A 19,543-nucleotide genomic window follows, 5' to 3' on the forward strand; every position below is an offset into this window, starting at 1 on the left:
CCTTTAAGACACTCCTTAAATCCTACCTTTTTGATCAAGCTTTTTGTTTCTCCTCATGTGGTCCAGTACCAAATTAGGTTTGATAACATTCCTGTGAAATGCTTTGGGATGTTTTTACCATGTTAAAGGAGCAATATACATGCAAGTTGTTGTTGCTGTTGATTAAAGCAGCTGGTACAAAATCCCTGACCTTGTTCGCAAGTGTCTCCTTGGCCTTGCCCCATGCCACATACTGTAACATTCTCCAGCCTTAAGGACCATTGCACACCCTCTGCTCTCCCTACACCGGGGTCCTTTCCAACTTCCCTTACCTCTGCTCCATTTTCAGTGGCAAAGCCTTTCACACTGTGGAATAAATTCTGTTTGGACCAGGTGAGAAAGGGGTCTAGGGTTCCCTTTCAGCCTTCACCTGATCTTACTGTAACAGGGTTTAATTTTAAACACACTTTTTTTTTTAGCTCCCCCTTTGGTGAATTCTTGTTCACCGCTTTCCAATTATAAGGCAAAGGAACCAGCACAAACAGGCTTTCTCAGGTTTAAAGAAGAAAAATTGAAATTTATTAAACTTAAACTCTAATTTGGTTAAACCCTACAGATACATGACGCACCCACGCTAGCATGCATACACGATACACACATGCAAATAGAGACAGAAAAGAGCAGAAGAAAAATAAAGTGGAAAAGTTTGAGGCAATATCTGAATAGTTGCTGTTACGATTCTTCAAGCTCATTTAAAGTCTTTGGTTGTAGGGCAATCTTACTTTTCGTTGGGGCCCAGAATTCTTCTTAAACTTTGTTCGCTATTGGATACTTTTCTCTCTTGGGGGTCATGTGTCTTCAGTGGATTCAGAGGCTTGTGAGAAAGAGATGGGAGCAGACAGAAGAGAGATCTTCTTAGTCCAGGAGCAAACAGTTTTCTGCCCAAACTGTTTGTACAAATTCAAAAAACTCAGGTTGCCCAGCAGGTTAGTCATGTGACTAGCTGGTTTGACCATGTCCATTTCGGTATTTGGCCATCTTAGCAGTCAACCTGGAATGCGAGCTCCCCCACCTTCAACGTCTGGTGATTAAAAGTCCATTGTGGGTTGAATGTCAGAGAATGGCTGCTTTGTCCTTCCAAACACTGTCTGTTGCTATGCAAATGTCTTTTCCCGCCACGGCTGTTCTGTTTAATAAGTCCTTTCTTAACTCCAGTAACAGTTTAAAAACAATGTTCACGACAAAATCAATGTACCTCATTCTTGGCAGGTTGGGGCCTAGCATGACACTTCCCTAAAACTTCTCCCCCCACTTTCAGCAACTTTTTTTTGCCTCTGTGTAGCACATTGTGATGTTGTACTTTATATTAAAGTTGCTTATATAAAAAGTTCATTACCTAGTGTGGTACTGAGTCATAGAGACCAGGAAGATTTCAGGTTCCTCTCTGGACAATGCTGGGTTAACTGATTTCGGCCATGGCAGTGATAGTAGAGTGGTCTTAGTGACTGTTGACGAGGGAGAGGAATCGCCTTCTGCACTGTGTGTGAGCATGGATGATGTGTGATGTTGGGGTCTGACTTGGATGTGAAGTCTGATGATTGGTACTGACTGTTGAGCTTCAAACTGTAAAGTGGAGGATTCTTGGACCAGGGTTGTCAACCGCTCAGGATTGTCTTGAAATCTCCAGGAATTAAAGCTGAATAACCTGGACACTGGTGCGAGCAAATCCCGGAGAAAAAAAATCATACAGACATTAAAAGAATCTTTTTCTTTCATTTTCTTTGACCACTTTTGTTTATTAGTTATAAAAGTATTACCAACAAACTAGCTCAAGAAGCAAGAAATCAACAGGCAGTCACTCCATTTATCATGCACTTTTGTAAATGAGGAGGAATACAGTATGTTTGCAGTGGCAGAAATAACCTGGATTTCAGACAATATTTGGAGGTATTTCACGAAAACTTGCTGGTAGCGATTGGAACTATCACAGCTTTTGAAGTCTCTTTACTCCTTTGAGCAGTTGGTAGGGTTTTTGCTGCAAGTCTCTCAAGATTGCAGTGTTAGACTAAGAAGCTCCTTCATGATGTATAATTGAAAGCAATGTCGAGACTTGATTGCAGATTTCATCCTTTTATCAACTCATTGTAGGATGACACTCTTAATCAGTCTCTATCAAACAACTCATTGCAAAGCTGTTTGCTTAAATCCTGACTGTTGTCTCCCTCAAGGTTGGTTCCATCAGTTCTGATTGAATTAAGGTGAGGTGAGAGTGACTGCCCTTGACATCAAGGCAGCATTTGACCGAGTATGGCATCAAGGAGCCCTAGCAAAACTGACGTCAATGGGAATCAGGGGGAAAACCCTCTGCTAGCTGGAGTCATACCTAGCGCAAAGGAAGATGGTTGTGGTTGTTGGAGGTCAATCATCTGAGCTCCAGGATATCACTGCAGGAGTTCCTCAGGGTAGTGTCCTAGGCCCAACCATCTTCAGCTGCTTCATCAATGACCTTCCTTCAATCATAAAGTCAGAAGTGGGGATGTTCTCTGATGATTGCACAATGTTCAGCACCATTCGTGACTCCTCAGATACTGATGCAGTCCATGTAGAGATGCAGCAAGACCGGAACAATATCCAGGCTTGGGCTGATAAGTGGCAAGTAACATTTTCACCACACAAGTGCCAGGCAATGACCATCTCCAACAAGAGAGAATCTAACCAACTCCCCTTGACATTCAACGGCATTACCATCGCTGAATCCCCCACTATCAACATCCTAGGGGCTACCATTGACCAGAAACTGGAGTAGCCATACAAATACCGTGACTAAAAGAGCAGGTCAGAGGCTAGGAATCCTGAGGCGAGTAACTCACCTCCTGACTCCCCAAAGCCTGTCCACCATCTACAAGGCACAAGTCAGGAGTGTGATGGAATACTCTCCACTTGCCTGGATGGGTGCAGCTCCAACAACACTCAAGAAGCTCAACACAGTGGGCGGCACAGTGGTGCAGTGTCTAGCACCGCAGTCTCACAGCTCCAGCGACCCGGGTTCAATTCTGGGTACTGCCTGTGCAGAGTTTGCAAGTTCTCCCTGTGTCTGCGTGGGTTTCCTCTGGGTGCTCCGGTTTCCTCCCACATGCCAAAGACTTGCAGGTTGATAGGTAAATTGGCCATTAGCAATTGCCCCTAGTATAGGGAGGTGGTAGAGAAATATAGGGACAGGTGGGGATGTGGTAGGAATATGGAGTTAGTGTCTTTTAGTCTTTGGCCTCCTTATCTCGAGAGACAATGCATACGCCCCTGGAGGTGGTCAGTGGTTTGTGAAGCAGCGCCTGGAGTGGCTATAAAGGTCAATTCTAGAGTGACAGGCTCTTCCACAGGTGCTGCAGAGAAATTTGTTTGTCGGGGCTGTTGCACAGTTGGCTCTCCCCTTGCGCCTCTGTCTTTTTTCCTGCCAACTACTAAGTCTCTTCGACTCGCTACATTTTAGCCCCGTCTTTATGGCTGCCCGCCAGCTCTGGCGAACGCTGGCAACTGACTCCCACGACTTGTGATCAATGTCACAGGATTTCATGTCGCGTTTGCAGACGTCTTTAAAGCGGAGACATGGACGGCTGGTGGGTCTGATATCAGTGGCGAGCTTGCTGTACAATGTGTCTTTGGGGATTAGTGTAGGATTAGTATAAATGGGTGGTTGATGGTCGGCACAGACTCAGTGGGCCGAAGGGCCTGTTTCAGTGCTGTATCTCTAAACTAAACTAAACTAAAACCATCCAGGACAAAGCAGCCCGCTTGATTGGCACCCCATCTACAAACATTCACTCCCTCCACCACCGACGCACAGCGGCAGCAGTGTGTAGCATCTACAAGATGCACTGCAGCAATGCACCAAGGCTCCTGAGACAGCACCTTCCAAACCCGCAACGTCAACCAACTAGAAGGACAAGGGCAGCAAATACATGGGAACACCACCACCTGCAAGTTCCCCTCCAAGTCACACACCATCCTGACTTGGAACTATATCGCCGTTCCTTCACTGTTGCTGGGTCAAAATCCTGGAACTCCCTTCCTAACAGCACTGTGGGTGTACCTACCCCAAATGGACTGCAGCGGTTCAAGAAGGCGGCTCACCACCACCTTCTCAAGGGCAATTAGGGATAGGAAATCAATGCTGGCCTGGCCAGTGACGCCTACATCCCATGAATGAATAAAAAAAAAATTAATAATCTATTCTTGCTGGTGCAAAAGTCAACAATTATGAAATAACCCAAACAGGTTCAGTGCTTTGACCATAATTGATCTCAGGTGCAAAGTAGGGTCAACCCTGGCTAGCGCTTGGCACTGAATGTCAAGTGTAGTTGGTTATCTGTTGAGAAGAGGAAGTGAGGGTTAGAGAGATATTAATGCCAATTACCTTCTTCCACTCTGCCACCAAATGTGTTGTGCCTACTGAGGCACAAATGCACCCAAATTTCTTGGCCTGGCATATTTGCATTGCGAAGGTACCCTCCATGCTGAGAATGGGAAACAAAATACCCTGTCAACAGTGGGGTCTCCTGGCTGCTGCTGGGGAGTAGGTCCTGAGGCTCATACTGGGGGAAAGAGAGGGAAATAATCCTGTCTTTGGTTAGCATCAATTGTGGTGCAGTGGGTGGCACTCTCAGCTGGGAGGTAGAAGGTAGTGGATTCAAATCCTTGTCCAGATATTTAAGCACAAAAATCTAGGATGACACTCCCAGTGCATTATTGAGGGAGTGCTGAACTGTCAGAGGTGCTGTCTTTCAGATGAGATACAGAACTAAGATCCTAACTGCTGTCACAGATGGACGTTAAAAAGCCTATGGCACTATTCTGAACAAGAACAGTGGATTTCTCTGCAGTGCCCTGGACAATATTTATCTCTTAACCAACATCAGTGAAAATCCTTGCAATCTTGCAAATTGGCTCATGCATTTCGTATATTACAACAGTGATTAAGCTTCAAATGTATTTCATGGGCTGTAATGTGTTTTAGGATGTTTTGAGGTCGTGAAAGGTGCTGCAGTGGGATTTGAACCCACAATCTCAGGCTCTGACTCAGATGAAGGAAGAGGAAAGAAACAACATGTAGGAAAGGGCTTGATGGTTGCTCCAGTGGGGAGAGGTAAAGGTGGTTTATGTTTATGCATACAGGGATGGGAAAGGCCTTCAAGCTGAGTTTTTCTCCCCTCTATCATTCAGCTAATTTCATCCCCGTGCACAGCCAAACCCTCCCCCACTTCCCATGTGTCCAAAAAAAAAAACTGAGACCTGCAGTTAATTCAGGCGTCCTCTGGTAAAAGATCCTCTCAGACCTCCTCATAGGCAATCAGCAAGCCCACTCATTACTATCCAGAAATAAATCATTTTTACTTTCCATTTCAATAACTTTCCTAGTCCTACATTACACCAGTGACTCCACTGCAAAAATAATTCATTGGCTGTAAAGCACGTCAGGATGTCTGGGGTCACAAAAGGCGTTATGCAAAAATAAATCTTTATCTTAGTCTCTGTTCTGGTGGCTGATTCGAATATCACCTTAATATTATTATGATTGCCTTTGCTTGTAAAATACATTTGCAGAGCAACAGGCTAACATTATGATAGGTGGTGACTGAGAAAAAAAGACACTCCTCCACCACCCCCCACTCGACTTCAAAATTTAAGTGCTTCAGGATAAAAACTGAGGGCTTTGAGAAAATTAAGATGCCTATATTTTGAGTTACTGATAAGCCTCTACAGATTAATAGGAATTGGGGCCAGATATCTCATTCCACAGCTTATCTGTATGAAATGGAAAGGATGTGTCAACATTACCCTGATTCCTGCAATATTAATTCTTTAAACCTGTCTTTCTAAAACTGAACAATTGTTTTGTGTAAATTCAGTTAGCCCCTGGCATCATAAAATCATGGAAAGTGGAAAGCTGCATCACAGGAGGTCGTCATTTGGCCCATTGTGTCTTTGCTGGCGCTTGGCAAGACTAGTTATGCTTAGTCTCACGATCCCATGTTTTAACTCTAATCCTAGAAGTTCCTCATCCAACTCCCATTTATTGATGGAATCAGCTTCCACCACCTTTTCAGGTAAAGTGTTTCAGCTCCCAACAACTCTCTGAGTGAAAAGATTTGTCTTCATCTCCCCGCTAGATCTTTTGCCAATGATTTTAAATTTATGACCTCTGGTTATTGACGCTTTCTCTGTACTCTATCAAAAACTCTCATCGTCTTGAAATTAGGTCACCTCTTAACCCTCTGTTCCAAGGAGAACAGTCCTAACTTTCCCACCCTCTCTTCATAACTGAAGTCCCTCATCCTTGGTAACCTCCAGGTTTGAAGTTGATTGGTTTTCTTTACAGAATTGGAGAAATCTACAAAAGTCATTGACTATCCTTGCTTCTAGCCTTCAGTTGGATGTAGTCACTAACTTAAGTATATTTAAAGGATTGCCCCTCTCAATCTTGAATTGAAAAATACTTATAATTAGGTGAGTAAAGGCCCATTCAACATTCCCACGACTCCTTATTGTTGAAATCATGGCTGAATCATGAAACTGACTGCCAGAAGCACTTTCGCTTACATGAAAACTTAACATTTCTTGTAATTCCTGTAGCTAAACCTGTTAACTCCATGCAATATAAACAAAATTAAACAGAGAATAATAGATAGCCAGGGTCGAATGGTTGTGGAACCATGGATACATGGGTGTGGGTTACAGGCTTAAATCTAATCCAAAGACTAGGATAGTTTATTTATATAATAAATACCAGAGAGTGGGTTTATATGAGGAGTTTGAGATTTTTTTAATGTATATATATCGTAAAGGAGACCAAGGAATGAGTTATGGGCTGAAATCTAATTGTGATTTGGAGTAAGGTCTCCTTACACGGTTGATAAAGATGGCATATAAGTGAGTAATACAGATCATAAGATAGCGAGTTTAATATCCAATCTGACGTGGTTAGGGGTGGCAGAAGGGGGTGAGGTTCAAAAATTGGTGATGGGGTGGGAAAATCAACTCGGCCTCCTACTCCTGATCACTAGCCAGTTACCCATGCTGGAAAATATAGGTGAGAGGGCAATTGTTGAGCCATGAGAGATACCAGCCAAGACTCACTGTCTAGATTTATGCTAATAACCATTTGGATGAGATACTGGAGGGCTCCTATTGACCATGGAACTTAACAACAGGAGCTGATGGCTGCATGAGGAAGATTGGGGGGTGGTGGGTGGGTTAGGAAGTAATAATGGATAATTGAAGATTAGTTGAGTTCAACACTGACATGATGGATTGCTGGGGCTTTGAAGGGGCACCTATCTTCCAGTAACCGTAGTTTGGATAGGGCATAGGATTTAAATATCTATATCAAAAGGGGACCATCGCCTGAATCAGGTGGGCACTTTGAACATTCACGGGTAAGCTCATTTCAAAATGGAATGGTAAGGTCACCAACCCCATTTTGAGGCCATTACTAACCTGTTATCACCAGACGAAGGGAGTTTGGTGAACCTCCTACTGGGGTTGCCACATGGCATTGTGTTGAATAGTTCCAGAGGGCCTCAGGGGACAGCAGGCAAGTTTCAGTGAATTCCAGTCCTCCACACATTCTAAAGAATGATCCTTTCTCTGTGTTCTCATTACAAGCGTGAAATCTTCCGTTGTTGTTGGTTTGAAGACCTACATAGCACCACAGGTCACCAGCTGGGAATATTTCTCAATGGATGGCTCCCTCTCCTGGTCGTATTGTAATATTCTGCATTTTATATCTCATATCTGATAATGTAGGGTAGGCGGTGGCATAGTGGTATTATCACTGGACTAGTAACCCAGAGACCCAGGGAATTCCTCTGGGGACATGGGTTCGAATCCCACCACAGCAGAAGGTGGAATTTGAATTTAATTAATAAATCTGGAATTAAAACTAGTCTAATGATGGCCATGAAACCATTGTCGATTGTTGTAAAAACTCATCTGGTTCACTAATGCCCTTTAGGGAAGGAAATCTGCTGTCCTTACCTGGTCTGGCCTACATGTGACTCTAGACCCACAGCAATGTGGTTAACTCTTACATGCCCTCTGAAATGGCCTAGCAAGCCACTCAGTTGTACCTAACCGCTACAAAGTCTATAAAAAGGAATGAAACTGGACGGACCACCCGGCATCGACCTAGGCACCAGAAACGACAACGGGAAACCCAGTCCTGTCGACCCTGCAAAGTCCTCCTTACTAACATCTGGGGGCTTGTGCCAAAGTTGGGAGAGCTGTCCCACAGACTAGTCAAGCAACAGCCTGACATAGTCGTTCTCACGGAATCATACCCTACAATGTCCCAGACACTGCCATCACCATCCCCGGGTATGTCTTGTCCCACCGGCAGGACAGACCCAGCAGAGGTGGTGACACAGTGATATACAGTAGGGAGGGAGTTGCCCTGGGAGTCCTCAACATCGACTCCGGACCCCATGAAGTCTCATAGCATCAGGTCAAACATGGGCGAGGTAACCTCCTACTGATTACCACCTACCACCCTCCCTCAGCTGATGACTCAGTACTCCTCCATGTTGAACACCACTTGGAAGAAGCTCTGAGGGTGGCAAGCCCACAAAATGTACTCTGGGTGGGGGACTTCAATGTTCATCACCAAGAGTGGCTCGGTAGCACCACTGCTGGCCGAGTCCTAAAGGACATGGCTGCTAGACTGGATCTGCGGCAGGTGGTGGGGGAACCAACACAAGGGAAGAACATACTCGACCTCGTCCTCACCAATCTGCCTGCCGCAGATGCATCTGTCCATGACTGTATTGGTAGGAGTGACCACCGCACAGTCCTTGTGGAGACGAAGTCCCGCCTTCACATTGAGGATACCGTCCATCGTGTTGTGTGGCATTATCACTGTGCTGAATGGGATAGATTTCGAACAGATCTAGCAATGCAAAACTGGGCATCCATGAGGCGCTGTGGGCCATCAGCAGCAGCAGAATTATACTCAACCACAATCTGTAACCTCATGGCCCGGCATATCCCCCACTCTACCATTACCATCAAGCCAGGAGACCAACCCTGGTTCAATGAAGAGTGCAGGAGGGCATGCCAGGAGCAGCACCAGGCATACCTCAAAATGAGGTGTCAACCTGGTGAAGCTACAACCCAGGACAACTTGCATGCCAAACTGCGTAAGCAGCATGCGATAGACAGAGCTAAGCGATCCCATAACCAATGGATCAGATCTAAGCTCTGCAGTCCTGCCACATCCAGCCGAGAATGGTGGTGGACAATGAAACAACTAACTGGAGGAGGTGGCCCCACAAATATCCCCATCCTCAATGATGGGGGAGCCCAGCACATCAGTGTGAAAGATAAGGCTGAAGCATTTGCAACAATCTTCAACCAGAAGTACCGAGTTGATGATCCATCTCGGCCTCCTCCTGAAGTCCCCAGCATCACAGATGCCAGACTTCAGCCAATTCGATTCACTCCTCGTGATATCAAGAAACGACTGATGGCACTGGATACTGCAAAAGCTACGGGCCCTGACAATATTCCGGCAATAGTACTGAAGACCTGTGCTCCAGAACTTGCCGCGCCCCTAGCCAAGCTGTTCCAGTACAGCTACAGCACTGGCATCTACCCTGCAATGTGGAAAATTGCCCAGGTATGTCCTGTACACAAAAAGCAGGACAAATCCAACCCGGCCAACTACCGCCTCATTAGCCTACTCTCAATCATCAGTAAAGTGATGGAAGGTGTCATCAACAATGCCATCAAGCAGCACTTGCTTAGCAACAACCTGCTCAGTGACACTCAGTTTGGGTCCCGCTAGGGCCACTCAGCTCCTGACCTCATTACAGCCTTGGTTCAAACATGGACAAAAGACCTGAACTCAAGAAGTGAGGTGAGAGTGACTGCCCTTGACATCAAGGCAGCATTTGACTGAGTATGGCATCAAGGAGCGCTCACAAAACTGAGGTCAATGGGAATCAGGGGTTAAACCCTCCGCTGGCTGGAGTCATACCTAGCACAAAGGAAGATGGTTGTGGTTGTCGGAGGTCAATCATCTGAGCTCCAGGACATCACTGCAGGAGTTCCTCAGGATAGTGTCCTAGGCCGAACCATCTTCAACTGCTTCATCAATGACCTTCCTTCAAGCATAAGGTCAGAAGTGGGGATGTTCGCTGATGATTGCACAATGTTCAAATGGGGGATGTGCAGGAGGCTGGAATTGTGGGAGCAGAGTGCTCAGAGGGTTATAGGAGTGGAGGAGGTTACAGAGATAGAGAGGGAGAGGCCATGGAAGGATTTGAAAACAAGGATGAGATTGGTAAAAAAAAAAAACCAGAGCAAGTGTGTCAGTCATGGCTCAGTTGGGAGAATTCTTGCTTCTGAATCACAAGGTTCTGGGTTCAAGTCCCACTCCTGGGCTTGAGTGCAAAAATCCAGGCTGACACTCCAACATAGTATTGCGTGAGTAAACAAAGGCCTGCTTGGATGGATGTAAAATATCCCAGACAATACGCCCAAGGGGAGAACTGTTGGAGATGCCATCTTTGGATGAGATGTTAAATTAAGGTCCTGCCTGCTCTCTCAGGTGGATCCAAAAGATTTCATGGCAATATTTCAAAGAAGAGCAGTGGTGTTCTCCCTCCTGGCCAATATTTATCCCTCAACTAACAATTCAAAAAGAATAGGTTATCATATTGCTGTTTGTGGGAGTTTGCTGTGTGCAAATTGGCTGCTGTGTATCCGACATTATAACAGTGACTACACTTAGAAAGTACTTCATTGGCTGTAAAGTGCTTCGAGACGTCTGGTAGTCGTGAAAAGTGCTATATAAATGCAAGTCCTTCTTTCTAACATTCAAAAACACATGCCAGTTTTACCCCCCGCCCATTTTATTTTTTCCTTACTGCTGCACAGAACAGTCATGATGAATGTCAATGTTCGATACAGCTCCACTGTTATCCCATAATCCATTACATTAGACATCAGGAAACAAAAAAGACCCATCAACATCAATGATTTTCAACAAATAGCCAATACAGACATAAATAAAAGTTGAGGACAAGAGGCAGCAATTAAAATAGAAAAAAAAATGTCCCATCAAGTTTCAAAAGAAAGTACTTAGGTTCTGCATTTGTTGCAGTGTGACTAGGAATGAAATCCACATCGCAATGGTGGGATAGAAACTGTCATTTCTTTTGGGTTGAAAGGCAGGGAAATATGTTTGAGGTTTGTTTTTTTTGGTTCAATGTTAGATTTAGTGCCTCATGTATTTGGAGGAGCTGGACTGCCTGGAAGGTGGGCCCCAATCCCAGTTTAACTGAACTAGCTCTCCCAATGGCCTGGCAAATGAAGTCACAGACCAGAGGTCCCAGTTTCAATACCGAGGCAGCATGGAGCAAACAGGATCGCAGGTGTAGCTGGGGTGTGACATTAACTTGGTTTCTCTCTCCACAGATGCTGCCTGACCTGCTGAGTGTTTCCAATATTTTCTGTTTCTATTTCAGATTGCTAGCATCTGTAATATTTCGCTTTTGTTTTGGGGTGTAACAGATGCTCTTGGTGACCATGGACTTCGAGTGGGGTTGGAGGTGCAGGGTGCTATGGCCGACAGCTAGGATTTCCACTCCTGAAACTGACATAGGGTAAAAATGGGAATGAATTACCCACTGACATTCAATAAAGCTTGTGCAATTTTTTTTTTTGGTATGGCTGATTTGGATTCGTTGAAAGAATGAAAACAAACAGCAAAGCACTGCACCAGGATGCAATCTGTACACAAAGAGGTCATCATTTAAATAAACTAATTTGCATAACCTTAAATCAGAAGTTAAAATCAAAAAGGGTTATTTCATAATGCCACAAGGACAAAAGCCTGTGTTTTTTTTTGTGCTCATAAAAAAGTGAGGAATGCAAGTTGGGAAATATAGTACTTTTTGGTCAGCCAATATCAGCATCAGGCACATCACGAATAGACACAGAATAAGGATTTTTCTATTTCACTCAACAACAATGCCTCAGTCCCAATCACAGAAGAGTAACCCCTCAGTATTGGGAAGTCCAAACGGCAGGCCTGAGGTTGGCAATCCAGTTCTTCCAAAATCCGAGAAACCAAGCAATCAGTTCTTCAGTTTTTTTGTGTTTCAATTTTATGGCCCTAAAAAACATTTTGTAAAAGGCTGTTCCTCGTGCTAAATTGAAACTTTGGGATCTGGTCATGTCAGCAACTTAGGATATGGTGAAATTAAAAAGTATATGGATTTAACCATTATAATGTACCATGGCCCATGAAGACAAAAGGCCATGATAACTTATAACTAGAGACATTTTCCATATAACTGCCTATGTGGCTACTTTGAAATGTAATTAACAATTAGTGCTGAATTATGGACAGTCCTGTGCTTGCCACTAACTCATTTTACCAGGACCCTGACAACTAGCAGACAGAGTTAAACAAATTACAACCAACAAACATATATCCATGCATTCAAACCTGGATTGACTTCATTATGTAGGAGATTCTTAATTTATGAACTGTATAATAGAGGTTAAGTGTCCAGGTTTTGGGTAGTGCTTAATATGAATTGCATTTTGGTTAAAAATAGAAGAGTTTTTTTGTTGTAAAGTGAAACAGCAATAGTGCTGTTATTTAAGGAACATCTTCCAACCCTCAGGAAGTTGCTGACGCTGCATAATCAGAGAGATTTGGCTCAGTGCTGTAGGAAGGATCCAGCCACACCGACATAAGGTGGTTGTATTGGGTGAATACTTCTGCCACGTGAAGGTATCAAGAGCAGAGGACTCTGGAGTTAGTGCTGTTTCGGCTTCAGAGTAATCCTTCGTACCGTGTTGTAAATGAAACCAAAATTCTGTGAAGAAAGAATAGTGTTATTTCATAGAATCAGAGAATGGTTACAGCACAGAAGGAGGCCATTCGGCCCATCGTGTCCATGCCAGCTCACTGCAAGAGCAACTCACCTAGATCCACTCCCCTGCCTTTTCCCTGTAGCCCTGCAAATATTTCTCTTCAGATAATTATCCAGCTGTCTTTTGAAGGCCTTGGTTGAATTTACCTCCACCACACTCTCAGGCAGTGCATTCCAGATCCGAACCACTCGCTGCGTAAAAAAGCTTTTCCTCAAGTCACTGTTGCTTCTTTTGCCAATCACCTTAAGTCGGTGTCTTCTGGTTCTGGATTCTTCAACCAATGGGAACAGTTTCTCCCTATCTACTTTGTCTAGACCCCTCATGATTTTGAACCCCTCTATCAAATTTCCTCTTAATCTTCTCTTCTCCAAGGAGAACAGCCCCAGCTTCTCCAACCTATCCACATAACTGAAGTTCCTCATCCCTGGAAGCATTCTCGTGAATCTTTCCTGCACCCTCTCTAATGCTCTAACATTCTCTCGAAAGTGTGGTACCCAGAACTGGACACAATACCCCAGCTGAGGCTGAACCAGTGTCATATACAGGTTTATCAAAACTTCCTTGTTTTTGTACTTTATGCCCCTTTTCATAAAGCCCAGGATCCCATATCCTTTATTACCGCTTTCTCAACCTGCCCTGCCACCTTCAACGATTTGTGCCAGGTCCCTCTGCTCCTGCACCCTTTTAGAATTGTACCCTTTAACTTATATTGCCTCTCCTTATTCTTCTGACCAAAATGAATCAATCATTCACATTTTTCTGCATTAAATTTCATCTGCCACTTGTCTGCCCATTCCACCAGCCTGTCAATGGCCTCTTGATGCTCATCACTATTCATCTCACAGTTCGTAATACTTCCAAGTTTTGTGTCATCTGCAAATTTTGAAATTGTGCCCTGTACGCCCAAGCCTAGGTCGTTAATATATACCAAGAAAAGCAGGGGACCCAACACTGACCTCTGGGGAATCCCACTACATACCTTCCTCCAGTCTGAAAAACCACCGTTCGCAACTACTCTCCGTTTCCTGTCACTCAGCCAATTGCAAATTTATGCTGCTACTGTCCCGTTTATTCCAAAGGCTCTGACTTTGCTGACAAGGCTGTTATGTAGCATCTTATCAAATGCATTTTGAAAGTCCATGTACACCACATCAAGCCTCTCTGTTACCTCAACAAAAATCTCAAGCAAGTTAAACACAATTTGCCCGTAACAAATCCATGCTGGCTTTCCTTAATTAATGTGCATTTGTCCAAGTGACTATTAATTTTGTCCTGGTTTATATACTGACTGGCCTGTAGTTGCTGGGCTTGTTCAAAAAAGGGTGCAAGGACAAGGGTGTAACATTTGCAATTCTCCAGTCCTCTGGTACCACACCTGTATCCAAGGAGGATTGGAAGATTATGGCCAGTCCCTCTGCAATTTCCACCCTTACTTCCCTTAGTATTCTTGGATGCGTCTCATCCGGTCCTGATGACTTATCAACTTTAAGTGCAGCCAATCTATCTAATACCTCCTCTTTTTAGCCCATCCAGTGTCTTAACCACCCCCTCTTCAGCCATGACTTGGGCAGCACCCTCTTGCTTGGTAAAGACAGATGCGAAGTATTCATTTAGTACCTCAGCCATGCCGTCTGCCTCCATGCATAAATTCCCTTTTAGGTCCCTAATCGCTACACTCCTCCTTTCACCACCTTATTGCTATTTATGTGCCAATAGAAGACCTTTTGATTCCCTTTTATGTTAGCCGTCTCTTCTACTCTCTCTTTGCTTCTCTTATTTGTTTTTTAACTTCCCCTCTGAACCTTCTATATTCAGCCTGCTTCGCAATTGTATTACCTACATGACATTTTTTTAATTCATTCATGGGATGGGGGCATCCTGCAACAACCACGATCATCTTCCTTTGCGCTAGGTATGACTCCAACCAGCGGAGAGTTTTCCCCGATTCCCACTGACTCCAGTTTTTCTAGGGCTCCTTGATGCCATACTCGGTCAAATGCTGCCTTGATGTCAAGGGCAGTCACTTTCACTTCACCTCTCAAGTTCAGCTCTTTTGTCCATGTTTGAACCAAAACTGTAATGAGGTTAGAAGTTGAGTGGCCCTGGCTGAACCCAAACCGTGCGTCACTGAGCAGGTTATTGATAAGCAAGTGCCGCTTGATAGTACTGTCTACGACACCTTCCATCACTTTACTGATGATCAAGAGTAGACTGATGGGGTGGTAATTGGCCAGATTGGATTTATCCTGCAGGACATACCTGGGCAATTTTCCACATTGCCGGGTAGATGCTACGGTTGTAGCTGTACTGGAACTAGGGGCTAGGGGCACGGCAAGTTTTGAAGCACAGCTCACCTTTTGCTGCTTCATCTTATTCGCCATCTTTCATCATCCAGGGAGCTGTTTGTCCTGCCTTTCTCCTTTGTGGGAATGTACTTTGACTGTACCCGAGCTGTTTCCTCTTTAAAAGTAGCCCATTGTTTAGTTACAGTTTTGTCTTCTAATCTTTGATTCCAGTTTATTTGGGCCAGATCTGTTCTCACTCCATTGAAGTTGGCCCTCCCCCAATTAATTATGTTAACTCTGGATTGCTCCTTGTCCTTTTCCATAACTAACCTAAACCTTACGATGCTGTGGTCACTGTCCCCTAACTGTTCCCCTACTGTCACTTGATTCACTTGACCCACCTCATTCCCAGAACCAGATCCAGCACTGCCTCCTTCCGTGTTGGACTGGAAATATAAAGATGTAGAAAATTCTCCTGAACACACTCAAGAAACTCTTGCCCCTCTCTGCCTTTTACACTATTACTATCCCAGTCTATATTTGGATAATTAACCCCTCCCCCCCCCCATTATAACTAATCTATAATTCTTTTAGCTCTCTGTAATTTCCTTGCAAATTTGCTCTTCCATATCCACCATGGTTGGTGGCCTATAGAATACCCCCAAGCAACGTAATAGTATCTCTATTGTTTCTTAGCTCTAACCAAATCGATTCTGTCCTTGACCCCTCCAGGACATCCTCTCTCTCCAGCACTGTACTATTTTCCTTAATCAAGACATCTACCCCTCCTCTTTTCCCTATCTTTCCTGAACACCTTGTATCCAGGATTTAGTATCCAGTCCAGCCCTTTTCTAAGCTAGGTCTCCGTTATTGCCACAACATCATATTTCCACATGGCTGACTGCTCCTGTAGCTCACCAACCTTATTTACCACATTCCGCACATTCATATAAATGCACAGTAAACATAATTTAGACCTTAATACATTCCCTTATGCTGACCCACCTAATGCCTAACTATTTCCAACTCTAGTGCTATCTGTCTCTCCCAATTCTCTGTGCACCTTGATTTTCCTCTCTAAATTTACCTCCTGGTTCTCACCAAAAAAAAGGAAGTTTTCCCCCTTCTCCCTTCCTATATTGAAGGTGCTGACTCTCTGCTGTGATACAGTTCAACAGCCCGTGGAGAGCATCACATCAAATTGTGCTCTCACTAGACATCTAAGCACCTGTGCTGTGCAGGCATGGGGATAGTGATGTGGGAAAAGATCAATAATTCTCACTGATAGATCTCCTACTCACCCCCACCCCCGTGCTGGGCTGCCTCACTTGTGTAAAGCCGAACAGCACAGTGCCCATTCGAGTCTTATGTTTACTCACCTGAGCAACAAAATAGGTAACACCTAGATACGCTGCTATACACAACGCCAGCAACAGATCAAAGATGGCAGGTTTCACTCTGCAGAGAGAACATATTGAGAAGATGTCACTTAAATGGATAAAGGGAGGAGAGGCTGAAATCAGTATAGATAAACAGAAGTCTCTCATCAAGGTTATTAGATTTGGAAATGGCTGTAACACTTTTGAAATCTGAAGACACAGGAAAACAAACCTTATTTGTGGTGCTCATTGCAGCAGTACCGGTTACCTGGCAAATACTCACATATATCACATCTTAACAACTTGTATTTATGTAGTGCCTTTAATTAGTGTCAATATCCCAACATATTTCATTAGGTGAGAGGGAGAGGTGAGAAGGAGGGGCAAAAAAAAATTAGGCACCAAGCAAAAACTTGGAAGAGTGAGGGAAGGTGACTGAAACCATGTCAAAGATTCAGAGCATTCCAACACTGATAGTTTGCAGTTTATGAACATCTGCTGCCTTAACCTAACTGCATCAAGTCCTGTTCACCTAACATCTCTGTGTTTGTTGACCTATATTGGCTCCCAATCTGGCAATGCCTTGATTTTAAAATTTTCATCCTGGTATTCAAATCCCTCCATGGCCTTGCCCTTCCTCATCTCCGTAACGTTTGCCAACCATACAACCGACCAAGATTTCTGCGATCCTCCAATTCTGGCCTCTTCTGCATCCCGATTTTTCTTTGCTCCACCATTGGCGGCCTTACTTTCAGCCCCAAGCTTTGAAATTCCCTCTCTAAATCTCTTGTTTTCTCTACCGCTCTCTCCTCCTTATAAGCTAACTGCTTAACCAAACTTTAATAGCTTTTTATGTGGCTGGTAACACTACTGTGAAACACCTTGGGGCATTTTAAAGGTGCTATGTAAGTTGTCGTAGGACTAGAGAAATAAAGATGGGAGTGATGGAAAGATGAAAGTATTTTGCTCCAGGTGCAAAGGATCTGCCATTATGGTGAAAGTGGAGGAGAAGAATACACAGTCCACAGTTTAGTAACAAGAGTATGCAAACAGAGACAAAGGTGTACAAGGAGGTTGGAGAGATCAGGGACCTCGCTATCCACCAGTTTCTTTGTGACAACATTGCCATATGTGGAGTCCTATGCTGTTACCCCCTCAAAAAAAACATAGCAAGTAGACAAATGTATTAGAGCATTTAATAACTATAAATTCTGCAGCCTGTCCTTTGTACCATGAATCACAACATGGATGAGGATACCATTCAACATATACTAGCTCATCCATCACAACACCCAATTATTTTTGAAATGGTTCCAGGAAATTTGCATCTGCTACTTTGGTCTGAAGGCCGATTTCACATTTTGGTCACATTGTGCAAAAAAAACCAAACAAAACAAGGAAAAAGGATTGGGGTAAAGAATCTAATTACTTATATTGGAGGGAAGGTTAGATATGAAGAATATGAAAAAGATTACTGGCAATCATGATAATCAGTCAGGGACTAATAATCAAATCTGAAACACAACAGCCAGAATGGAGATATTGTTCCATAATAAATCACGTTAAAATTAAAACAAATGTCATTCTTGGATTAGCAACTGGTAAACAACCAATTTAATCTGCCGTGAATAAATCACAATCTTTAAATCAATCATGAGTGCCTCTAATGGACAGTTGATGGTACACTAAGTTTCAGAATTTATTACTGTTCAATCTCCAGTCTTGTTTTCTTCTGCTCTTTTCTTACAAGTACTGGTGTACAGTTCTACATGTACTAGTGTTCCTTCAGTACCTCATCTTCTGAAGGCATAGACTCTTCTGACAACTCATCCAAGTGCCCATTCTTCAATATGCAAGTCTGGACAGAAAGGATTGGAAGGCTATTCAACTGTGAATGACTTTGCAACTGAGCTTGATCTAGTGCTCGCTTGATATCCACACATACTTTTCAGTAGGAATTACTAGTTAATGTTCAGGAATAAGAACTCGGGCAAATTTTCCGAGCCCCAACAAATGCTTGTAAAAGACAAATATAGCTTTCTCTACCAACCAACTCAGCCTACAACCATTCTAGTTTCCAAGACTCAGTTTCGCATTAGTACCCACCGTGCTATGGGGTGGGAAACTCATGTGGTCTGTCTTTCGTACCTGTATGCATTCATGGTTTGTTTCAGCTGATCATAGAAGAGAAATTCTGGATCTCTGCAATCAACAGAAAAAGATTACCTATTCATCCATTCCATTAGAACTTCAAGAAAACTTGCTTTTCTTGTAACAGTTAAAATTCTAGCTTCATATCCCACAGGTTTAAGACCCACAGTGACTGACCCCAGTTATATATATGTTCCAGCCGGTAACTGGATTAAGCCTTGTAGCAGCGAAGCAGCTCAACTTTGGGAGGAAGATAAGTGCAAGCCAACTAATTTCCAACAGCTGCGCCCCTTTTGGCTCAGAAGCACCACTGAAAACAAATATCCCCGATTATATGGCAACTTATCACATCTCTCAAACATCCCAAAGTGTTGACCAATATTGACCAAGACACTAGGAGAACATCTTGCTCATCTTTGAATAGTGGCAAAGAATCTTTAGTGTCTACTTGAACAGGCAGATAGGACCTTAATGTTTCATCTGAAAGATGGCCACTCAGCAGTGCACCATCAGGTCAAAATAGATTATGTGCTCCGGACTTGGATTGAGATTTGAAATCATCATCTGACTCGGGAGAGAATGTGTCAAGTCGACACTTCACTTGTGGATGAAAGGCAAATCATTGGGCATAATGGTTCACTCGCCATCAAGCTGGAGCAACAGCACAGATTACGTCACTAACCAACACCGATAGCTTCTCATATGATTTTATTCAAAGAATGGGAGAGAAGGGAGCTTTAATTCTTGCAAATTTGAATTAACCTTTCCTATCATCACCGGAATGAAGAGTCAAGTTTACTATTGCCCCAT

General features: G+C 43.7%; 1 protein-coding gene across 2 annotated transcripts in view; it reads right to left on the reverse strand.

Moving 5' to 3' along the window:
* Positions 1 to 10,865: 10,865 nt before the first annotated feature.
* The window catches only part of ncln (nicalin), a 47,768-nt gene continuing 39,090 nt past the window's right edge, over positions 10,866 to 19,543 (reverse strand). For both annotated transcript variants that reach the window (XM_068016144.1, XM_068016143.1), the window contains 3 exons: positions 18,731 to 18,784; positions 16,583 to 16,661; positions 10,866 to 12,860 (listed from right to left, as the gene is read on the reverse strand). In XM_068016144.1, the coding sequence (XP_067872245.1) occupies positions 12,801 to 12,860; positions 16,583 to 16,661; positions 18,731 to 18,784 (193 nt within the window). In that variant the 3' untranslated portion in view covers positions 10,866 to 12,800. The remainder of the gene's footprint in view (positions 12,861 to 16,582; positions 16,662 to 18,730; positions 18,785 to 19,543) is intronic.

Source organism: Heterodontus francisci, chromosome 36 (genome assembly GCF_036365525.1).
Source record: "Heterodontus francisci isolate sHetFra1 chromosome 36, sHetFra1.hap1, whole genome shotgun sequence".
NCBI lineage: Eukaryota > Metazoa > Chordata > Chondrichthyes > Heterodontiformes > Heterodontidae > Heterodontus > Heterodontus francisci.